The following is a 20,949-nucleotide window of genomic DNA, read 5'->3' on the forward strand; positions in this document are numbered from 1 at the left end:
TAAGATTTAGAATTCGGGGGTGCTTGGATAGATGTGGGGGATGGGAGGGAAAGAGCAAAGAAAGGGATGATTAGTATGTCTATAGGCATTGAGGGCAAAGAAGAACAGCAGTCAAAGAAACACTTCGGGGCACCACAGCCAAGATTCTAAAATTACCAAGTTCTGTACTAATGCTACGTTCCATGACAGAACAGCAGACCCATGGCTGTGTAAAATGCACGCCGCCTTGGGAATCCTATAGAAGATTACTATTTGGGGGAACCTACATTGACTTTTGGAGCTTCTGCATTCTTCTTATTTCGTAATTGGCCAAAGTTTTTACCATCTGCTTCCAGTAAGTAGTACCCAGTGTCTACCTGGTCTCCAGAGGAATTGGAGTACTTAGGTCACAAGTCTACTAACCAAGATGTTTGACATAGCCCATCTACAGTGACTCAGCAAAGTAAACTACTAGGGACAATTCTTCCCAGAGAATAGTATGGACTATATATCAGCTGGGGACGCGGGTGGCGCTGTGGGTAAAACCTCAGTGCCTAGGACTTGCCGATTGTATGGTCGGCGGTTCGAATCCCCGCGGCGGGGTGAGCTCCCGTCTTCCAGTCCCACCTCCTGCCCACCTAGCAGTTCGAAAGCACCCCTAAGTGCAAGTAGATAAATAGGTACCGCTTTATAGCGGGAAGGTAAACGGCGTTTCTGTGTGCTGTGCTGGTGCTGGCTCGCCAGAGCAGCTTCGTCACGCTGGCCACATGACCTGGAAGTGTCTCCGGACAGCGCTGGCTCACGGCCTCTTAAGTGAGATGAGTGCACAATCCTAGAGTCAGACACGACTGGCCCGTACGGGCAGGGGTACCTTTACCTTTACTATATATCGGCTATTGTTATTTAAATTATGAGGGCACCCTTTTAATTAAAAGGTTTTCTTTCCACTCCTCTGAAACATTCTTGTCAAAGAAGAATACCTGTTGTACTTAGTCAAAACACATCAAGGCAAACCATTCATGTGCTCTAAAGATAATACCCGCATTTGGACAAGGAAGCTTTGGGCTTGAAGAAGATCAGAAGTTTTTGTTTCTGATTTCAGTTAAGCACTGTTGAGTGGTATTTCCAAACCCTAAATTGCGCTTAATCTTAACTGTAGTGTGTTTGAAACAGGCCAGCTTCATTATCCATGGTTTGAAGCTGGCTTGTTTCAAAACCACAGTTAAGATTAGCCACAGTTTGTTGGGTTTTGATGACATGACAAACTGTGGTTAATTAGAAACAGAAGCAAAAGCTTCCAAACTCCTTTTCATGGCTGTGCTAGTAGAAAGGAGGGAGGAGGGGCTTGTCTAAGCTTGTGTCCATGATGATAAACCATGACATCTGAACACAGGCATGGAGGACGACTTATTGCAGCTTGTAAACTGACCAGCATGTTATTTGCTGGGTTCCCGGATAAGTGTGGCATTCCTGCTAAGTAAAAGTCGCTTTGTAAGTTTTTCAGTGGTACCTGCTGTGAATTGTGTTACAAAAGAGAATTTCTCCTTTCCACTCAGAAGCTGAACTAAAATGCAATTGCTGTTTAGCTGTAAAAATCAATCAATGTCTTGCTGGGGAACCATTCATGGGTCCTTTCATCCTTGGAGCTTCCCCCACTTGCCATTGCTTCATATTACCATTGCTGGTAATTGAAGATCTGACTATAAAGTGATACAGAAGCTTCCAGTGAGGATCTTACCACTGTTAAATAATAAAATAAGCCATTGAAATGACTTACTGGCTGATAATGGAAGGAAATCACTATTCAGTTCGTTGTGATTTATGAAGGCAAACATCTCCTGAAACTTTTGCCAAAAAGCAAGAAGGAAAAACTTGCTTTTATGCTACCTGATTACTAAGACTTTGAATGGCACAGACTGATTTTATTCCTGCTTCTGCGTCCCCGTGCTAGAACTTACTCTGTGCTAGCGAATGGGAGAGAGATGGAGAGCAGAGAGGGAAGTCGCTTAAATACATAATCCTCATTTCATCAGGGCACCTGGTCCTTGTATAACTGAAGTCCAGTTTGGCTACGATGCTGGTTGCATGCACTGCTACCAGAATCCCTTACCTGTGTAAGAGCTCTATGCCACAGGTGTCATGCTTTTAAAAAGTCCTACTGTCCTGGCCCTCACCAGATGAAGAACTCAAACTCTCAGTTCTGTTTCTGCCCAAGTCTTTAATGAGTAAATCAGATCGGTATGTAGGAAATAAACTAGTTGCAAGGTGTAGCAGGTACAAGAAAGGCATAGTTGCATGGTGAAGATGTGAAGAGATTGATGAGTGACGTGCCCCTTCCTTCCTTCCTTCCTTCCTTCCTTCCTTCCTTCCTTCCACCTCCTTTTAGAAGAGTAGGGCAGCTGGAGTCTTGGGACTGGGCAAGCAAATAGGCCCTTCTTTACTCATAGGGTTGAGCCAATGGGGTTTTGTCACACTAGCCCTGGTGCCTCTGTGTCCTAGCCTATGGAGGTGGCGTCAGTGCCAGTGAAGTATCTGGCTTACTCCCAGTTGACAGCCAGTAGTGGCAGCAACTGTACTCTAGGAGGTTCTTGACTTAGGAGTGCCTGCTAACATGGGCCAAACACCTCTCTGCCAGCCAACCCACTTGGTCCCTCCCCTGAATCCAACTCCTGACTCCCTCAATCACTGTCTCCCCCCACCCCTTCCAGCTCAGATGCCTCCTAGATTTCATCCACCCCCAACCCAATAACCTGCTGGACCCTTCCCAAGGTCATCCAGTTACCGTAAATCCCCGACCTCCCCCCACGTTTCTTCAAGATCTGACCATTCCCTCCAGGACACCATCACAGGACACAGTAACCTGAAGCGTATGTAACCTGAGGTACCACTGTACAATTAAGAAGTATATTAATAGTGAAATACAATTAAGAATAAGTACCGGTATATTAATAGTGAAATAATTATTAAGCTCTAACTTAAAATGATTTTTATTAATAACAAACTTAATACAGTGGTACCTCGGGTTACATACGCTTCAGGTTACATACGCTTCAGGTTACAGACTCCGCTAACCGAGAAATAGTACCTCAGGTTAAGAACTTTGCTTCAGGATGAGAACAGAAATCGTGCTCCAGCAGCAGCAGGAGGCCCCATTAGCTAAAGTAGTGCTTCAGGTTAAAAACAGTTTCAGGTTAAGAACGGACCTCTGGAACGAATTAAGTACTTAACCCGAGGTAATGCAAACACATTGGCATTTGACAATAATGAAAGTTTTATTTTATTTGTTTTTATCTTCTATTTTGGAAATGTACACCCAGGGGTTTTTTTCATTAAATTTTCTGGGGGCCCCCAAGAGAGTGGGGCCCTAAGCTATAGCTTGTTTAGCTTAAATGTAAATCTGGCACTGAGCACAGGTGATCAAATCAGAATTAGCTGCTTCAGCAACTCTGTTTTACCCTCAGAAAAAGAAGAATGTCCAGATCGTCTGGATTTGTTTGTGTCCTGTCCCAAAGAGATTATCTTAATTGGAAATGCCAACAAAGGAAACCGAATGTGGCATTGACCTGAAAGTGAAGAATTGCGTACAGAACAGAAGCAGCCCTAAATCGTATTGCAGAGGTGGACAGATCACAAATTACAAGGCACATTTCAGTGGCCTGAAAGCTCGTCATACAGAAACCTGAGAATTCAAAAATTCCATTTTAAAATTAGGTTTCTAGCCTTCATGGTTGCAGAAAATAAGCTTAAAACACAATAAACTTAAAACACAAGTCCACCAAACAGAAAACCTTCAGATATATTGTTTTCAGCTCTTGTGATTTCTAAGCTGAACTCTTTATTTAAGAAGGTTGACTTCCAAATCTCAGCATTCTAAAGCCAGCCATAGTTAAACGCCATGACTATGGTATTCACATATTCAAGAATAGCTGGGACAGGGTGAGGAATTGTAGTTTTCAAAATCCTAATTGGGAGTTCACTTACTTCCTGCAGGAGCCTTTTTGTGCTGCTTTGAAGTTTATTCTTGATTGCCTAGAAGAGCCGGTCCCTGCTGGACTTCACATGTATATTCTTTCTCGGCACTTTGAACTGCTGCCATTAAGCAAGACCCCTTTGAATGGTTTTTTTTAAAATAATAATAATAATAGCATTTGGGGGCAAAAGAAGTACGCGTACCAGCAGGCTCCATAAGGGTCCTTTCAAATGTTTGTTGTTGTTGTTTGAAAGAGGCTATGCACTTCTTCTGCATTTTGCTCCCACTTGCAGGAATCTGGCATCAGAAACATTATATTCAATCCCCAGATAATGAAGGGTTACTGTTGCTGAGAAAGTGGGGTGCAAATAGCCTTGTCATTGTGCAGCAGCTCATCATTGCTTCTTAAAAGAAAATTGATGGCCTACTCTAGTGAGGAAAGACACAGACTGGAAAGAAATAACCGCTCCTATATATAATTGCAATCCCAGTTCTCTGAATGCTTGTCCAAAATAATAATAATAATAATAATAATAATAATAATAATAATAATAATATCCCGCCCTCCTCAGCCAAAGCCGGGCTCAGAGCGGCTAAAAATTGGCACTACCTCTGCAAAAGGGGTGTATCAGCCAGCTTGTGGGAACCAAGGGTTTTGAAAACGTACCCCCCCAAAAAAAAACTTTAGAAAAAAACACCTGGGGGTGGGGCTCTCAACACTTCCCATTGAAGACTGGTGGCCACTGATGGTTGACTCACTGTTGGGGTGGGGAGGTAGGAAACCAGATGGGATAGGAAATGATAATGGAGTATCCTGAACAGCAACATGACACACTGCAACATTTAGTTGCCGACCCCACTGGTTCCCTCTATTTCCCTCTATTTGTTCAGACTGTGAGCGCCATTGCCTATGTGGCCAGAATAGAACTGCTCCATGTTCAAGAGAGAGGTATCGACAGCCCTTCCCACCACCAGGGTTTGCAGAAGGACAAAAACGATTTGTGGGGGCTGAAGAACCATATAGGAGGGAACCAAAAAGCAGCTGAACAAGGGCTGAGCATGCTCGGTGGCCAGGGAATGCAGGCTGATGGGTATAAAGGCATAGAAAAGAGGGGAGAGAGAGGGGGGGGGAGAGAGATATGGAATGGAGTGACCAGAATCTCAAAGAGCTTCATTCTGCAGTGCAGCCCTTTCCGTCGCATGTACTTTTTAAATGAAAAGACCTTAACATGGATGGATATTGTCAAAGGAGGACCAACAATAGCCCTTTACTGTATTTTCCTAGTACTTGGACTGCAGGCTCCCATGCGCAGAATCCTCTATATTCTCCAGCGGTCGATCAGAGCCATACTTGGACATGTGTGCTTTTGGTGTGTGCAAAAAAAGAGGCTTGTTTGAAACTTAAAATACGTTTGGAATCGCTAACTCTTGTCGAAACATTAGGTTTTCAAATGCTACCAAGCACGGCAACATTACATGCCATAAAAAGCTGGTACTTGGGGAACAGGTTGGCTGTGTTGCCTGTGATCCTGGCATCCCTAGAACTGTCTAAAGTTTTGTGGTGGTTAAGTCTCCTCCAAGAGTTTCAGAATCTTGGCTCTGGAATCCCTACCAACTGGCAGACACTGAAAGTAGCTGAACTTCCTGACTTTGGGCAGCTGAGTTTTTTTCTGCTAGTTAGCATCATGAAGCTGGTAGCCTCAGGCCCTTGTTGCAATGTAGGTATGTGATTCAAATTCCTTCATTAGGTAGGATTCGATTCTTTCTAACCCCCCCCCACTCCCCCAAAAAGTTTGTTGGCCTCAGGCAAGCCTGTCAGTCATTCTGCCATAGCTTAGAGGATGTAAGTGCAATATTTTGCAAAGGGCTGAAAAGGATTGCAAGGCAAATATCATTCAGGAAGTCAGAATCTATTGCAGTGTCTCAAAACCCATCAGAATTCATTTATGTCCTCTTGTGTGTGACCTCACCATTTAAGGGCCTTTAGCGGTGGATGCGGATGGCACGGGTGGCGCTGTGGGTAAAACCTCAGCGCCTAGGACTTGCCGATCGTATGGTCGGCGGTTCGAATCCCCGCGGTGGGGTGAGCTCCCGTCGTTCGGTCCCAGCTCCTGCCCACCTAGCAGTTTGAAAGCACCCTTAAGTACAAGTAGATAAATAGGTACCACTTTATAGCGGGAAGGTAAACGGCGTTTCCGTGTGCTGCACTGGTGCTGGCTCGCCAGAGCAGCTTCGTCACGCTGGCCACGTGACCCGGAAGTGTTTGTGGACAGCGCTGGCCCCCGGCCTCTTAAGCGAGATGGGCACGCAACCTCAGAGTCGGTCACGATGGGCACGCAACCTCAGAGTCGGTCACTCCACCTTTAGCGGAGAATGAACAGGCACAGAGAGACAGACCGACGAATCTCACAGGATGAATAAATAGTACATATCTGGGTTCAGTGCAGAAGGGGGTAATTGTATTATGTACAAACACTTAAAGGCACCATGGCTTATTTAATTTTTAAAGAAAAACTTCCTTGGGAAGGGCAGTTTTTAGAAGAGAAGTTGCCAGTGGGGGCAGGTACTTAGCCACTTAATCATTTTTCTCTTGTTGCCCTTTCTCCATTCCAGATTTCTTGCATCCCAAAGTTTTCTGTGCTACATTTTGAACCAAGGGTGGTTGGAGAGGCAATTTTGAACAAAGAAAAAGTGATAAGCACCTTCTTCCCTGCACTGCTTCTTTGCTCAAAATTGTCCCCTCCCAAAGCTGTTTTTCTTTCCAAAAGGATGGCATTGATTCTCTGTTAAATGTATTTAAATCTTGTAAATTTTGTTACAATCAAGCTGTGTCAATTACCATTTCAAATGAATAATCCAGACTGGCCAAAGTGGGGTGATCACCAGTGCTTATTTTTCTGGGAGGACTCAGGGGTATGCATATCCCTAAACATTTTGTGAATCTAAGTTTGGCCTCATTGAGGGGCAGTACTTAAATATGAGGAGGAAGAAGAAGAAGAAGAAGAAGAAGAAGAAGAAGAAGAAGAAGAAGAAGAAGAAGAAGAATAGGAGGAGGAGGAGGAGGAGTTTGGATTTGATATCCCACCTTTCACTCTCCTTCAGGAGTCTCAAAGCGGCTAACATTCTCCTTTCCCTTCCTCCCCCACAACAAACACTCTGTGAGGTGAGTGGGGCTGAGAGACTTCAGAGAATTGTGACTGGCCCAAGGTCACCCAGCAGCTGCATGTGGAGGAGCGGGGACGCGAACCCGGTTACCCAGATTACGAGACTATTGCTCTTAACCACTACACCACACTTGCTCTCGAGTAGGAAAATGAGAGTACCCCTAAACATTTTTAAAAGAAAAAAAGCACTGGTGATCACCACACATTATCAGGTGTCTTGACAAACAAGGGACAAGCCACACTCTCAAATTTCTGTTGTAGACATCCTCTGTCTGTGATGCATGTGTGATGTTTTGGGGTTGTCTTTAGCCAAGGGGCTGGGCAATTTCTAAAATCTTTAAAAGTTCTTGCACGCCTTTATTTTGGGTCATCACCTCCTTGGAAGGGGGGGAGGTAACTCTGTTGCAACAGGAAAATAAAGATCTTCATTGCTTTCCTTCTAATGGTTCCTGCCTCCATCCATTCTTCTCTGACTGATCCATGGACTTAAGGGATTTCTTGGGGAGTTGGGCCACAAAAGCAAACTCCAGTTTTTTCTACAACAAATCTAAAGCCAGCAATCCTGTATCTGTTTATTTTCTAATTCATTTTTGTAGTATTTTAAATAAGAAAAACCTGAGGGGGGAGGATAGTGAAAGCACTTGGTTTTATCAAAGCAATGGTTGGTTTGCATGTGTTTGTTGTCCGAAAGCCCATGCCAAACTAGCATACAAATAAATGGCATAATTTACTAGGAAAACGTGGGACTTAATCAATTACTGTTTATGCCACGTAGCCTATCTAGAGTGATCATCTACAGTGCCTATGGGTGCAGTCAAACTGACATGACCAGAAGAGACAAAAACCTTGAGAGAGCATTTATGGATTTCTTCCTATACAAACAACTAGAAACACTTCCCAGCCCTCTCTGCCTTATTTTCCACTGTGGCATTGAAGAAACAACAAACCATCACCTGAGCTCTGTGCCTTAATGTGCAAATTTGTCCTTTGAAGGAGCAATGAAAGGCCGGTGAAGCCAGTCATCTGTCTCCTCACATACCTTTGGGTGCCTTCAAATTCTTTGTTTTATTTTGCACTTGAAGACGAAGAAGAAAGAAGAAGAAGAAGAAGAAGAAGAAGAAGAAGAAGAAGAAGAAGAAGAAGAAGAAGAAGAAGAAGGGCTCCAAGGTGCATTTCATTGTGTCAAGGTCAATGAGATGATAAAAGCACGTTTCAAAAGTTAGCCTTTGGACCTTACAGAACTGGCTCTTCTGAGAAGAGGGAGCAGGGATACTGGCTTCTTCCTTCAACCTCCCTGCAGGGCAGAGTCTCATTGGAGTTTGGGGAGGGCTGTGGGCAGCCAAGGGGGGAGGCAGCAGAGGAGGCAACAGGGAACAAGCAGAGCCTGAACGAGAGGGCACAGTGTTGTCATCTAGAAGCAGGCACTGCCTCCACAGATGGGAGCCAGACCAACACCACCACCTCAGAGGAGCACACGGTTGTAATTACACTATTCCTACAAAGCGAGCAAGTCTCACGAGTGAAGCATCTTCTCTTTAGAAACTGGGTGTGGAAACGGTTGGGACATCTTGGTTACTTCTACCCAGACCTGAACACCTTGTATGCTTTCTGAACTCTTGAATCGTGACTCCTGAACTCCATGTCTGCTGCTAAGTCTGTAGCACTACTTTCCTGAATAAATATCTCTTCATTACAAGTAAGTTCCTTTGCCTGTGTGTGTTGAGCATGAGGCAGGAGAGTTGGAGGAGTATCCATGTGATGGACCACCAACTTCTCAGCAGACAGCCTTGTTTACACTTAGTAATTGTGCAATCCTACTCACGTCTATTCTTTGCTGCCAAAGAGGCTTACTTCCAGGTGCATAGAGGACTGTAGCCTGCATCAGCCAATGGTATTTCCCCATGTGCCTTAACTGTGCTTAAATTCAGATCTCATTGTTAGAATACTGGGAGATAGCAGAAGCGGTAAGAAATTAGCAAGTCTAAATAGATATCTGAGTACAGCCGGAGGCTTATCTTCCTATATACATAAAAATGTAAGGCTGTTATCACACAGCCCCCCGCCCCTGGAGGCAAACCTGTGCAGAGTGCCCTGGGCCTCAGAGGCACACTTAGGGATCCGCAGAGTCTTTGCAGCTTGTGTAACAGACCTCAGCAACTCAGCATTTTGGCTAATCTACTTTATTTACATTATAAACACACATGGAACATTGCAACATGGCTCCCTCTCTAGCATCAGACAGCAAAGAGAAAAAAACAAAGGACAATAGTCCCACCTCATGGAATACAGTAATACAAACATCCTGTCTCCGTCACCTCCCACTCCGTGGAGTCAAAATATACACCGTCATGTGAAAGACAACAATCCCATAACTGCAATCACAGAGCAGGAATTCTAACAGTGATGGACCACCAACTTCTCAGCAGATGGCCTTGTTTACACTTAGTAATTGTGCAATCCTACTCATGTCTATTCTTTGCTGCCAAAAAGGCTTACTTCCAGGTAGGTGCATAGAAAACTATAGCTTGCATCAGCCAATGGTCTTTCCCCTAGTGCCTTAACTGTGTTTAAATTCAGATCTCATTGTTAGAATACTGGGAGATAGCAGAAGCGGTAAGAAATTAGCAAGTCTAGATAGATATCTGAGTACAGCAAGAAGCTATATCTTCCTATATACATAAAAAGGTAAGGCTGTTATCACACAGCCCCCCACCCCTGGAGGCAAACCTGTGCAGAGTGCCCTGGGCCTCAGAGGATTAAGCAAGCCAGGAATACCTGCTAGGGACCAGCTACTTTTTTTCTTTGAGACAAGCTCTGCATGGGTCTGCCTGGAGGATTTGTAGTGCCTCATCACAATCCTGTATTTATGCATGAAGTTTGGGGGGGGGGCAAAAGAGAAGGCAGCTTTTAAAATGGCGGCTTTACCCAACTAAAGAGGATTGGCAATTTAAATTGGCAGAATATGCACAACTTGCAGATTTCGCATATAGAATAAGAGAGCAAGAAGAACATACGTTTAAAGAAGATTGAAAAGCATTTATTAAGTATATGGAAAATAACTGTGTGCAGCTGAAAGCGCTGACAGCATTAGGGTAAATTCAACAGAGCAAATAATTCTTGACGGATGCAATAGTGGAAAACCGATTGGAATGGTTATTGTAAAATATGCAGGGATGTAAGATATGCAAAATGAACCATCGAAATAGAAGAAGGGAAGTCATTGGATATTTTAAAGTACCATATATATACTCGAATATAAGCCGACTTTTTCAGCACATTTTTTATGCTGAAAAAGCCCCCCTCGGCTTATACTTGAATGAGGCGGGCAGTGGCGGCGGAGGGACGGGCAGCCTGAAAGCAACCCATTTGGGCTGCTTGTTCTTCCTCCGACGCTGCCGCCACCACCAGGTTTGTGGTGTGGTGAACCGGCTTATACTCGTGTCAATAAGTTTTCCCAGTTTTTTTGTGCTAAAATTAGGTGCCTCGGCTTATATTCGGGTCAGCTTATACTCGAGTATATATGGTATGTAAAATGTTTATTTGAAATTGTAAAACAGAAAATTTAATAAAAATTATAAAAAAAATAAACAGCAGAGGTTTGGATAAAGGAAAATGAAAATGAAAAGGTGGGGCCATTTTAAACAATGGCAGAGGTGTGAGTAGAATGCGCATGGGGTGACACTGAGGGGGCATGAGTGACAGCTTGAAACAAAGTTTGAGTACTGTGAGAAGGGAGCTGGGAATAACTTCAAATATCCCATAGTACCTTCCCACAATCATGCATTTCACTCCTGGTACCATGTGTTGCCTTCATCATGACGTTCTAGGTTCTATGTCGTATTTTAGAAGTGATGCTTTGTTAAGGAGCAAACACCTGTGAACGTATAGCATCCTCCACCAGCTGAACCAAACCTTCTCTAACTGGGCAAGCTACACCTGACAGGTTCACTCTTTAAGAGATTCGCAGTCACCTTACAGATACAGGAGGGTATATCAACATGGGGAGTGTGTGCGTGTGTGCAGAGGGGACTGCAGAATAGGAGAGAGGATCAGGCATGGAAATAAGGGTGGTCTCTGTGCAAGGGAGAGTTGAAGAAAGTGAGGAGGTGGGTGGAGGGGGGGCAGGGGTGCCAGGGGTGCAGAAGGATGGGAGCTGGGTTGAAGATGAAATCAGGGGCATGGGAGGATCTGGAGAAGAGGAGGGGATGCCAGCTACATAGCTGAATGAAAGGTGCAAGGGTGCTTAGTAGTTGTGAGAGGAGGAAGATGCAGGAAGTTACCATGGGGACAATTTGTGTGCAAGGTCGAGGTGTTGCACAAAAGGAGGGGGAGAAGCATGCTGGATTTACGTATAAGCTAAACAAGCTGTAGCTTGGGGCCCCACTCTCTTCGGGGGCCCCCAAAAAAATTAAAGGAAAAAACCTGGACGTACATTTCCAAAATATAAGATAAAAAACAAATAAAATAAAACCTACATACAGCAGCAGTGGCAAATGGCTTTAGATACCTATTAGGTCCATAAACGACCATATAGCATATATTCAACACGAAAAACAGCAACGATTGGTTGTTGACAAAGGACAGCTGGACATATAAAGGGCCCCATTACCTTCAGTAGCTTAGGGCCTCATCAAACCTGAATCCAGACCTGGACGTGGGCATAGGGGTGATGGTGAAAAATGGCTGCAGAATAAAAGAGAAGTGGCTGCAGATATGGGGGTGGGAAAGCGAAACCAGAACTTAGCAGTTGCACGAAAGGGGAAACACTAATGACCAGGAGTTGGCACAGCCCCTTGAATGTGGGTGGGTGTATCTGATATCATTCTGAGGGAAAATGTGGGGGAGAAGCTTTAAACATGCATATGGGGGGGGGGGGTTATTAAATGTAAAACGAAAAGCAGTCCTCTGGATGTTTTTCATTGGGGGCAGGTAGGTATTTGCAGGAAGCTGACAGCAACCCACTCATTATAGCACATATTTTTTTTCTCTCAGTGATGTTGAACTATTTCCTTCACTTGCCAGACTGAGTCTGCTTTCCAGGAGCAGATTTATTTCACAGCAGAGGGCTTTGCATCCCACAGTGCTAGAGTCACATTAGCCAGTTTACTTGGTTAGTTACTTTTATTTGTTTACTTCTTGCCAGGCTGTCAATGCAAGTACAGACAGCAGGCTCTTTCCTTTAAATATGGACGCTGCAGAAATTGTATATTAGCAAAAACTGGCTAGATGAGCTTCAGGTAGAGACGCCTTGATTGAAAAAGACTTATGAAATACTAGAATCAGTAATATACTGGGTGAGGACCAATAAACTGAAGCTGAAGTTATTTATTTAATCATATTTATACATGGCTTGATTGTAACAAAAACCACCACCACCACCCTTAAAGTGGTTTACTAAATCTTCACAAGGCAGATGCTTTGGACGTGGTTCTCAGGTCTGGGAATTGGATAGATGCCCTGTTCTGGATGGGGCTGCATTTTTCTCGAATGAACAGGTACATAGCATGGAGGTACTTCTTCTTCTTTAATTTTAATTTTTATTGGAAATTTTATTTACAACATAACATAAACCCCCACCCCCAATACAGAAATACAATAAGCATAACATACAACAATACAAACAACCAAATAAAAGACTTCCTTTATCCTGAATCTGGCCTCCTTATTTACTTCTTATAAGCTGTTTCCTTTATGAATAATTATTAAGATTTTTCTAATTATAACTTAAATATCCACAAAGTCCCCTGCAGACATTAATCGAAACAAGTCCAGGTATGTATTTTAGGGCACTGTTTTGTGAAGTATTCTCTGCATGTTCCCCATGCTTTTTGAAACTCTTGTCTAGTGTGATCTCTAATTGCCTCTGTTAATCTGGCCAGTTCAATATACTCTAACAGTTGGTCTTGCCATTCCTTTTTTGTTGGCATAATTTCTTTTTTCCAGTTTTTAGCAGTTAGGATCCTTGCCGCTCCTGTGGCATAGAGGAATATTTTCTGATCTTCTCTTGCTATACCTGTGTCCCTAGTAGAAAAGCTTCTGTATTTTTCATAAAGTTATACTTAAACATTTTTTTAAGCTCTTCATATACTATATTCCAGAAGCTTTTGATTTTTTCACAGGTCCACCAAACATGTATAAGTGTCCCCTCTGTTTTACCACAGCTAGCATGGAGGTACTTCTTGATCTACTTTTGTCACTAAAGGCCCAAGTGGCATCAGTGGTAGAGAAGGCTTATTTCTAGCTCCAGCTGGCATGCCAGCTACAGTCATTTGTGAAGAAAGAGATAGAGCCTTACCACAGTACAGGTCTGGGCTAAAGGTGGAGCCCAGATTTGAAAACCTTGAAGACTACAGTGTTTCAGACAGGAGCCTTCGTTAGCCCTGGTTGGAGGCGCCGGGGAACGAACTTGCAAATCCTGCGTTGTACCACCAAGCTGTAGCCCTTTTTGCCAATTAGTACATCTCTTTGCTGGGACGCAGGTGGCTCTGTGGGTTAAACAACAGAGCCTAGGACTTGCTGATCAGAAGGTCGGCGGTTTGAATCCCCGCGACGGGGTGAGCTCCTGTTGCTCGGTCCCTGCTCCTGCCAACCTGGCAGTTCGAAAGCACGTCAAAGTGCAAGTAGATAAATAGGTACCGCTCTGTGTGCTGCTCTGGTTTGCCAGAAGCGGCTTAGTCATGCTGGCCACATGACCCGGAAGCTGTACGCCGGCTCCCTCGGCCAATAAAGTGAGATGAGTGCCACAACCCCAAAGTCAGTCACGACTGGACCTAATGGTCAGGGGTCCCTTTACCTTTACCTTACATCTCTCTGCTCCGTTTAAATAAATCAGTATTGTGAATACATGCCTCATTTTCACAGCAAATGGCTGACCAAGTGTCCAATCGTATTTGTGTTTATTTTATGGTGATTTAATGGAGGAGATCTGCTATTCATGTCTAACATGCTGGTGGCTGTCATTCAGGCTCGGGTGTTACTGATGTCATCCCTCTTTTTCCTTGCTACAGATGTGCCTGTCGAGAAGCTGGCCACCATGGAGTCTCTGCAGAGTGTGAACCTCAAGTCAAACCCTGTCAATGACGAGATCCGAGTGATCGCCAGGCCTCTGATCAAGTTTGACCTCCTGACATCTCCAGCTGCCCCCAGAGTCTGACACCCGATGGACTTTTGGGCATGTAGTCATAGTCAGGCATGGCTGTAAAGGAAAAGAGGAGGCAGTGTTTGCTGAGCTAGGATGCTTTCCTAAGGCTGCGCTGCTCCTGCATGTGTTAGGTTTCCTGGGCTTCCAAAGGAGCAGGAAGCATGATGTTCCTGCCAAATCACAGTGGTCCTGCTGAACCAAAACTCTGCTAAACTGTGAATAGACTGAAAGCACATCGTGCCTGCACAGAAAAATGGCTCTCTTTCTCAGCTTTCCTAGGACATACAACAGTCTCTCCAGTCCTGGACTGACAAAGGTGTGAACGGAATACCTTAAGGGTGGAGAACGTGTGGCCCTCTAGATATTGCTAGACTACAAGTCCCATTGTCCCTGACCATTGGATAAGGTTGATGGCAATTGCAGCCCAACCTGTTTTTAAAAACAGTTTCACAGCGTTTTTTTATACGAGTCTAGATTCCACCTTGCTGACCTCTCTCTCTCTCTCTCTCTCTCTCTCTCTCTCTCTCTCTCTCATACACCCCCCCCCCCCGCTGAAGGAGTTTAATGTTGAGCTGTGAGTGGCTGAGTACCCCCTTGCTTATACCTTAAGCATGGGGAAAGGCTTGCTATGTGCTTGTCAGTGGAAAACTACCAGATTCATCCTTCCTCCACTTTCTGTTTGTTTGGTTTTGAAAGAGCCCTTTAAAATGCTGCATGTGCTCAGTTTCTGGTTTTGATTAGTTGGAGCATAGTGGCTTGACCTTAGGTTGCAGCTTGGGATTCCTTTGTTTTCTTTCTCAGCGCTATAGCCATGGGATTTTATTGGAAATTATTTTCCTCTACTGCAACCCCACCCCCATCCCACCCCGCAGGCTATTGTTCCCCTCTCCCTTTCAGCGTGTGATTGACAGACTTCCTGCTTTGGCAAATAAACGGCCTGATCCTCTGAAATCCAATCCACCACACAATACAAGCTTCATAGCAATAGATGAAGAAGTACTTTGCAGCACTGGGATGGCTTTGGGATTTGAAAGGCGGGAGAAATGGCTGCATCTCTACCCTGAGTAGTTTTCTCTAAGTCCACATGTGTGCCCACCTGTTTACTGAGATGATGGCTGGGGATGGAAGACTTAAACCTCCCCTCCCTTCATGCTTATAGTGCCAGGCAGTAACAATCAGTCCACCCTCCTTGCTGCACCTGTTTGCAGTCTCAAAAAACATGATTCACTGTTGCATGGTTAACATAATGTGCTGTTAACTTTCCCCTGAGTTAGCTTCGGAGCAATGTCATATTAGGGACCCCTGACCATTAGGTCCAGTCGTGACCAACTCTGGGGTTGCAGCACTCATCTCGCTTTATTGGCCGAGGGGGCCGGCGTACAGCTTCCGGGTCATGTGGCCAGCAGCGAACCAGAGTAGCACACGGAAACGCAGTTTACCTTCCTGCTGGAGCGGTACCTATTTATCTACTTGCACTTTGACGTGCTTTTGAACTACTAGGTTGGCAGGAGCAGGGACCGAGCAACGGGAGCTCACCCCGTTGTGGGGATTCGAATCGCCGACCTTCTGATCGGCAAGTCCCAGGCTCTGTGGTTTAACCCACAGCACCACACGCGTCCCTTTTAATGTCATATTACAAATGGCCAAATGGACAAGGATGGGGGAGGCATTCGCTCCATTTGCATTTTCATGCAGCCCTATCCAATCCATACTTTTTGAAAATGAAAAAGCAGGAGAAACTGACAGATCGGTCCGTCCCTAAAATGGGGATAGTAGTAGTAGTAGTATTTATTTATTTATTATACCTTGCCCATCCAACTGGATTGCCCCAGCCATTTTGGGAGGCTTCCAAGTAAAACACAGCATCAAACATTAAGTGCTTCCCTAAACAGGACTGCATAGCTGTCAACTTTTCCCTTATCTTGCGAAGAATCCTATTTGGAATAAGGGAATTTCCCTTAAAAAAAGGAAAACATTGACAGCTATGGGACTGCCTTCATATTTCTATAAGTTGGTTAACTCTTTGACATCTGTTGGGAGGGCATTCAACAGGGCAGGTGTGACTACCGAAAAGGGCTTCTGCCTGGTCCCCTGTAATTTCACTTCGCGCAGTGAGGGAACCGCAAGAAAGCCCTCAGAGCTGGACCTCATTGTCCGGGCTGTACGATGGGGGTGGAGACACTCCTTCAGCTATATAGGGCTGAAGGTGTGCCCCTCACAGTGCTCCTTAAGCCTGCATGCTTTCCTACTCCCCCTCCAACTTTCCCAATACAGTGGTACCTCAGGTTACATATGCTTCAGGTTACATACGCTTCAGCTTACAGACTCCGCTAACCCAGAAATATTACCTCAGGTTAAGAACTTTGCTTCAGGATGAGAACAGAAATCGTGCTCCAGCGGCGCAGCGGCAGCAGGAGGCCTCATTAGCTAAAGTGGTGCTTCAGGTTAAGAACAGTTTCAGGTTAAGTACAGACCTCCAGAACAAATTAAGTACTTAACTTGAGGTACCACTGTACTCCTTAATTGAAACAATACTATATACTTCTAAAATAATAGTGATAATGCAGATAGATAAAGAGGGAGGCATCAGAGAAGGAAAAGCTTCAGCAGAGATTGGGGCACAGCCAAAAGAAGAAGTGCAAAAACTCTAATCTTTCATCAGATAAACAGCTTCTATGTTTGCAGTTGGGGGATGTACATAATTGTATCTCTCAGTGCTGCTGCATCTATTATCTTGGCTTCATGGAGGCTGACTGCCGCTTTGCTTGCTTTCCAGATCAGATAACCAAGACTGTTTTGACTGTGCCATGTTAGAGATGATAGAGGAAGCATTAACATTACATTAGTTCAGTTCTGGGAAAGAACGGCCTGCTTTAGAGAGGAGCTCACGGCTACTGCTCCACTTCCCTGTTTTGCAGGAGGGTTCTTCATGTGTACCTTTGCTTCCTCAGGGACAGTGGGGAGTAATCTCAGGTCTGGAGGGCCAAATCTATCCAGCGCTCAGGAAGCTCCCCAAGCTACAACATCTCTCCCCCTGATTTTGACTGACTCTGCTCCACACACTCCTCGAGGGCTTTTACCTGGCTCAACTGGGTCCTTGAACTGCTGCAATTTTGCCTGCCTGGAGGTATAGAGAGAAACCTCTGGCTTTTGCAAGGTTGGATTGTAGCCTGCTGTACAAAGGAAAGAATCACATCTGTGGCTCTGCCCACATCTGGCTCTGAGCTTCACACACAGGCCTGTGGTCCCTACAGGGTTGCCCTCAAGGCAATGCAACCCTTGGGCTGACAAAGGTTCCCTGTCCCTGTTGAAGGTCCTTCATCAGTTTTGTTGCTGCCGGAGAAGAAAGGTTAATTGTCTATTGTTTTTTCTGGTTGTTTCCCATTTCGGAGGTTTTTCTCTAGGACAATAACAAACAAATTGGGATCAGGGGGCCAAATGAAGTACTGTAAACACTGAGTTGATAAGGAAGATTTATTAAAGGTAAAGGACCCCTGGACAGTTAAGTCCAGTCAAAGGCGACTATGGGGTTGCAGCGCTCATTTCACTTGCAGGCCGAGGGAGCCAGAGTTTGTCCACAGACAGTTTTCCAGGTCATGTGGTCAGCATGACCAAACCGCTTCTGGCACAAGGGGACACCGTGATGGAAACCAGAGCGCATGGAAATGCCGTTTATCTTCCCGCCACAGTGGTACCTATTTATCTACTTGCACTGGCGTGCTTTCGAACACACACAAACGTATAAAAATAGGATTACTGAAAGCACACAGATATTCTCATGAACAACAAAGTGCTGTGCAGCACTTGACTAGCAATTTTCATCTCGGCATAAGCTTTTGTGGGCAGAAGTCCACTTAATCAGCCGCATCAAGGGTGATCCTCAATTGTCACATTTATCTTTGTGTGAAGTATCCCACTGCCACCCCCTGAATTTGTTCTTGGAGGCTCCCCCAACCTTCTTGAGCAGATTTGGGGACAGCGATGGGGGGAAGAGGGGTCCTCTTGCCCTTAGTACAATCCTTGCGCTAGCGCAAAAGTTTGTTGAATACTGCCCATTATCTGTGACAGTTCAGTTAATGTTTAAATATATACCCTTTACAGCAGCAGTAATTTGTGACTACTGATACTGCTGAGGTTCTTGTGTTATTTAATGCCTGCAGTGGAAAAGGAAAACCATTGTCCCCATTCAGAGACAAATGAACAGAATTGAACTTCAAAAAATGCATATATTCTCTGGAGTGACTTTTCAGAGACAGTGCAGTATGCTAGCCCTATACAGACATTCAGACTCTTACCACACAGTGCAGAATTGGGATCTCACTGGGCCACCTCAGATTTGTGTGCTGAAGATACTATATTTGCACTGGGTCCTGTGTTCAAGGGTGCCTAATGAGCAAAAATTCTTCATTCCTACCATTTATAGGACTTGATTTTGCGTAACACCCTTTGCCCAAGTGGAGTCTATGAGTGTTTCATACTATACGTGCAACCCCTGGGCAAAACCTAGGCTGCAACATGAAAATAACCCCAATCATCCACAGCATAGTGAGTTTAAACATCTGCAGGAAACAACTGGTTTTCCACTTCCCACCATCAATAGTCTTTAGTTTATTGAGGGGTTTTTTAAAAAAAAAAAAAGATTTACACCAAGAGTTTTAACAGTGTGCCATTGATTTTGTCAGCTTTCTGTAATTGTTATTTATTGTTTGCAAAAGAAACTGTGTAAACTAGGCACTGTACATAAACCGAAATAAAGCCACAAAACCAGAAACAAATGCCAGGGTCATTTCCTGTTTGGTTAGCATTCATCCCGATTGGCTAGCACAAAGTTTGCAGGGAGATTATTCAAGGTCTATAGTTTACTGAGCATTATTTGGCTTTATTTGTGGAGAGGTTTACGCTGTCAGGTCAAGCAATTGTCACCCCACTCTTTGGTTCTGAATTTCCACCCATTAAAATTTGACTGTAAGGAGTTTTGCTCTTGAGTGCTTTCATGCTTTAGAAAATGAGTATGTTGGAGATGCACTTCAAGTTTAAATTGCACCCTCTGCAATTATGGGGTGGCATCTGGAATGAATGAACCTCTATTAACTCCCATATCTACTGCAAAGGTCAGTTTTACAGGGTGAAGAACAGCTGAGGGGCAGCAGTGTAATAATAAACATCTTTTAGGTTAGTTTTCCACCATCCTTGCATTTTCAGAATCACCGCTCACTTCTCAGCCATTCTACCACTTGTAATGTGTGACCAATGCAAAAAAAAAATATGTATTAAGAACACGGCAAGTAAGGCCAGGCCAAACTATATTCTTCAGTAAGTATATTTGGTGTGGAAATATATTGGAAGTATATTTGGTGTGGGGTGTGCAAACTCCCAAAATCCCCACTCCCAAAATGTTTTAAACTTTTCTTGAGGATTAACAGCCACTTTCCAATTGCTGATCGGGCTTAAACCATTTGGTGAATGAGATGGCATTGCTGCACTATGCGGACAACACAAGTGGGCTCTGAGACAGTGTCAGAGCTTCCTTCTCTCACTCTGAATTGGCTGTGGTGATGTCACAAAGCTCATTCAGAGTGAGGGAGTGGAGCATTGCCGTCACTCAGAGTGGGTGAGGGATCTGTGCTGCAAGCACTGCTTCCCTTTCTGCAGACCCTTCGCACTGAGAAATTGGCAAAAAGGGAGGAGGTGCCTTTCTTGGCAGGCGGTGGGCTCAGGCCTCCCTACATTAACCCCCAATTGGATGCAGAGTCCTCAGACAGCAGGTTCAGTCCCTGAGCCAACAGCACCAGCCTTTCCTCATCTCCCGCGCTCCTGTCCGTATGCAGGCAACAACTTTTACCCCAAACTCTACTCTTATCACAGAGGGAACTTAACTCTGCAGAAATACTGAAAGTTCTTGGGGAAATTATTCTTCCTAGCCTAGACAAAGCCCCGCAAAAGGTCATTAATCAGCAGTCGTACTAGGCTGCTCACAACTGGCATTTCAAAAGCAAACTAGTTAAATGTCAAGTTAACCAGCAAGAAATCCACTATAGAATTTCCCATAGTGCATGATTTTTTTGTTTTTTGTACTGGGAAAAACACAGCTACATGCCTGATGGATGTACAGTATTCCTCTGCATTTCAGCTGCCTAGTACGCCTTTTAGTCTTCAACTGATGACTTGCAGTTCACAAGCTTATCTAAGGTGGGTCACACCTGTGGCGAAATGGCCATCTTTTGGAGAAGGGGTGGGGCTGAGACTGGAGAGTTAGGACCAAAGTAGTTGTGACATTGGTCATGTTGCTTGTCCTTCGTGCCAATGGAAGCCGCCTTCTTCAGGCTGAAGCTCGCAGAGCCAGCAGGAATTGTAAAACTACTCAAAATCTTTAAAATGTTTCCCGTTTGTTAAAAAATGGCATCCGGAGGGCAATTAAGATACGGTTTTAAAAGAGTAAAACTGAGCGCCGGGGTTGCAGAGCTGGGTGTCTATGGGCCAGTCTCAAAGCCAGGCTCACCGTCATGTCTCTCCTTACCCTCCTTCTCCAGACACCGTTGGTCGGGTAGCAGTTCACTTCACTCTCTGCTCTCAGTTCAGGCAGCAGCGTTCTCTCCTCTCTGGCAGCCTTGACCGGGCAGCTGATAAGGAGGGAGGGAGCAGGCTGAGACAAGCTGAAGACAAGCTGAAGCTCGCAGAGCCAGCAGGAATTGTAA

The 20,949-nt window shown here is 44.7% G+C and overlaps 1 protein-coding gene across 3 annotated transcripts in view; it reads left to right on the forward strand.

The window, feature by feature from the left end:
• The window catches only part of LRRC20 (leucine rich repeat containing 20), an 82,613-nt gene extending 63,584 nt beyond the window's left edge, over positions 1 to 19,029 (forward strand). For 2 of the 3 annotated variants that reach the window (XM_083740800.1, XM_083740801.1), the window contains exon 5: positions 14,121 to 19,029. In XM_083740800.1, the coding sequence (XP_083596926.1) occupies positions 14,121 to 14,266 (146 nt within the window). In that variant the 3' untranslated portion in view covers positions 14,267 to 19,029. Of the gene's footprint in view, positions 1 to 3,440; positions 3,560 to 14,120 lie in introns of those variants that run through there. The other variant, XM_083740802.1, reaches the window with a different exon arrangement.
• The last annotated feature ends 1,920 nt before the right edge of the window (positions 19,030 to 20,949 follow it).

This window comes from Podarcis gaigeae (assembly GCF_964106915.1).
Source record: "Podarcis gaigeae genome assembly, chromosome: 5".
In the NCBI taxonomy this organism is placed as follows: Eukaryota; Metazoa; Chordata; class Lepidosauria; order Squamata; family Lacertidae; genus Podarcis; species Podarcis gaigeae.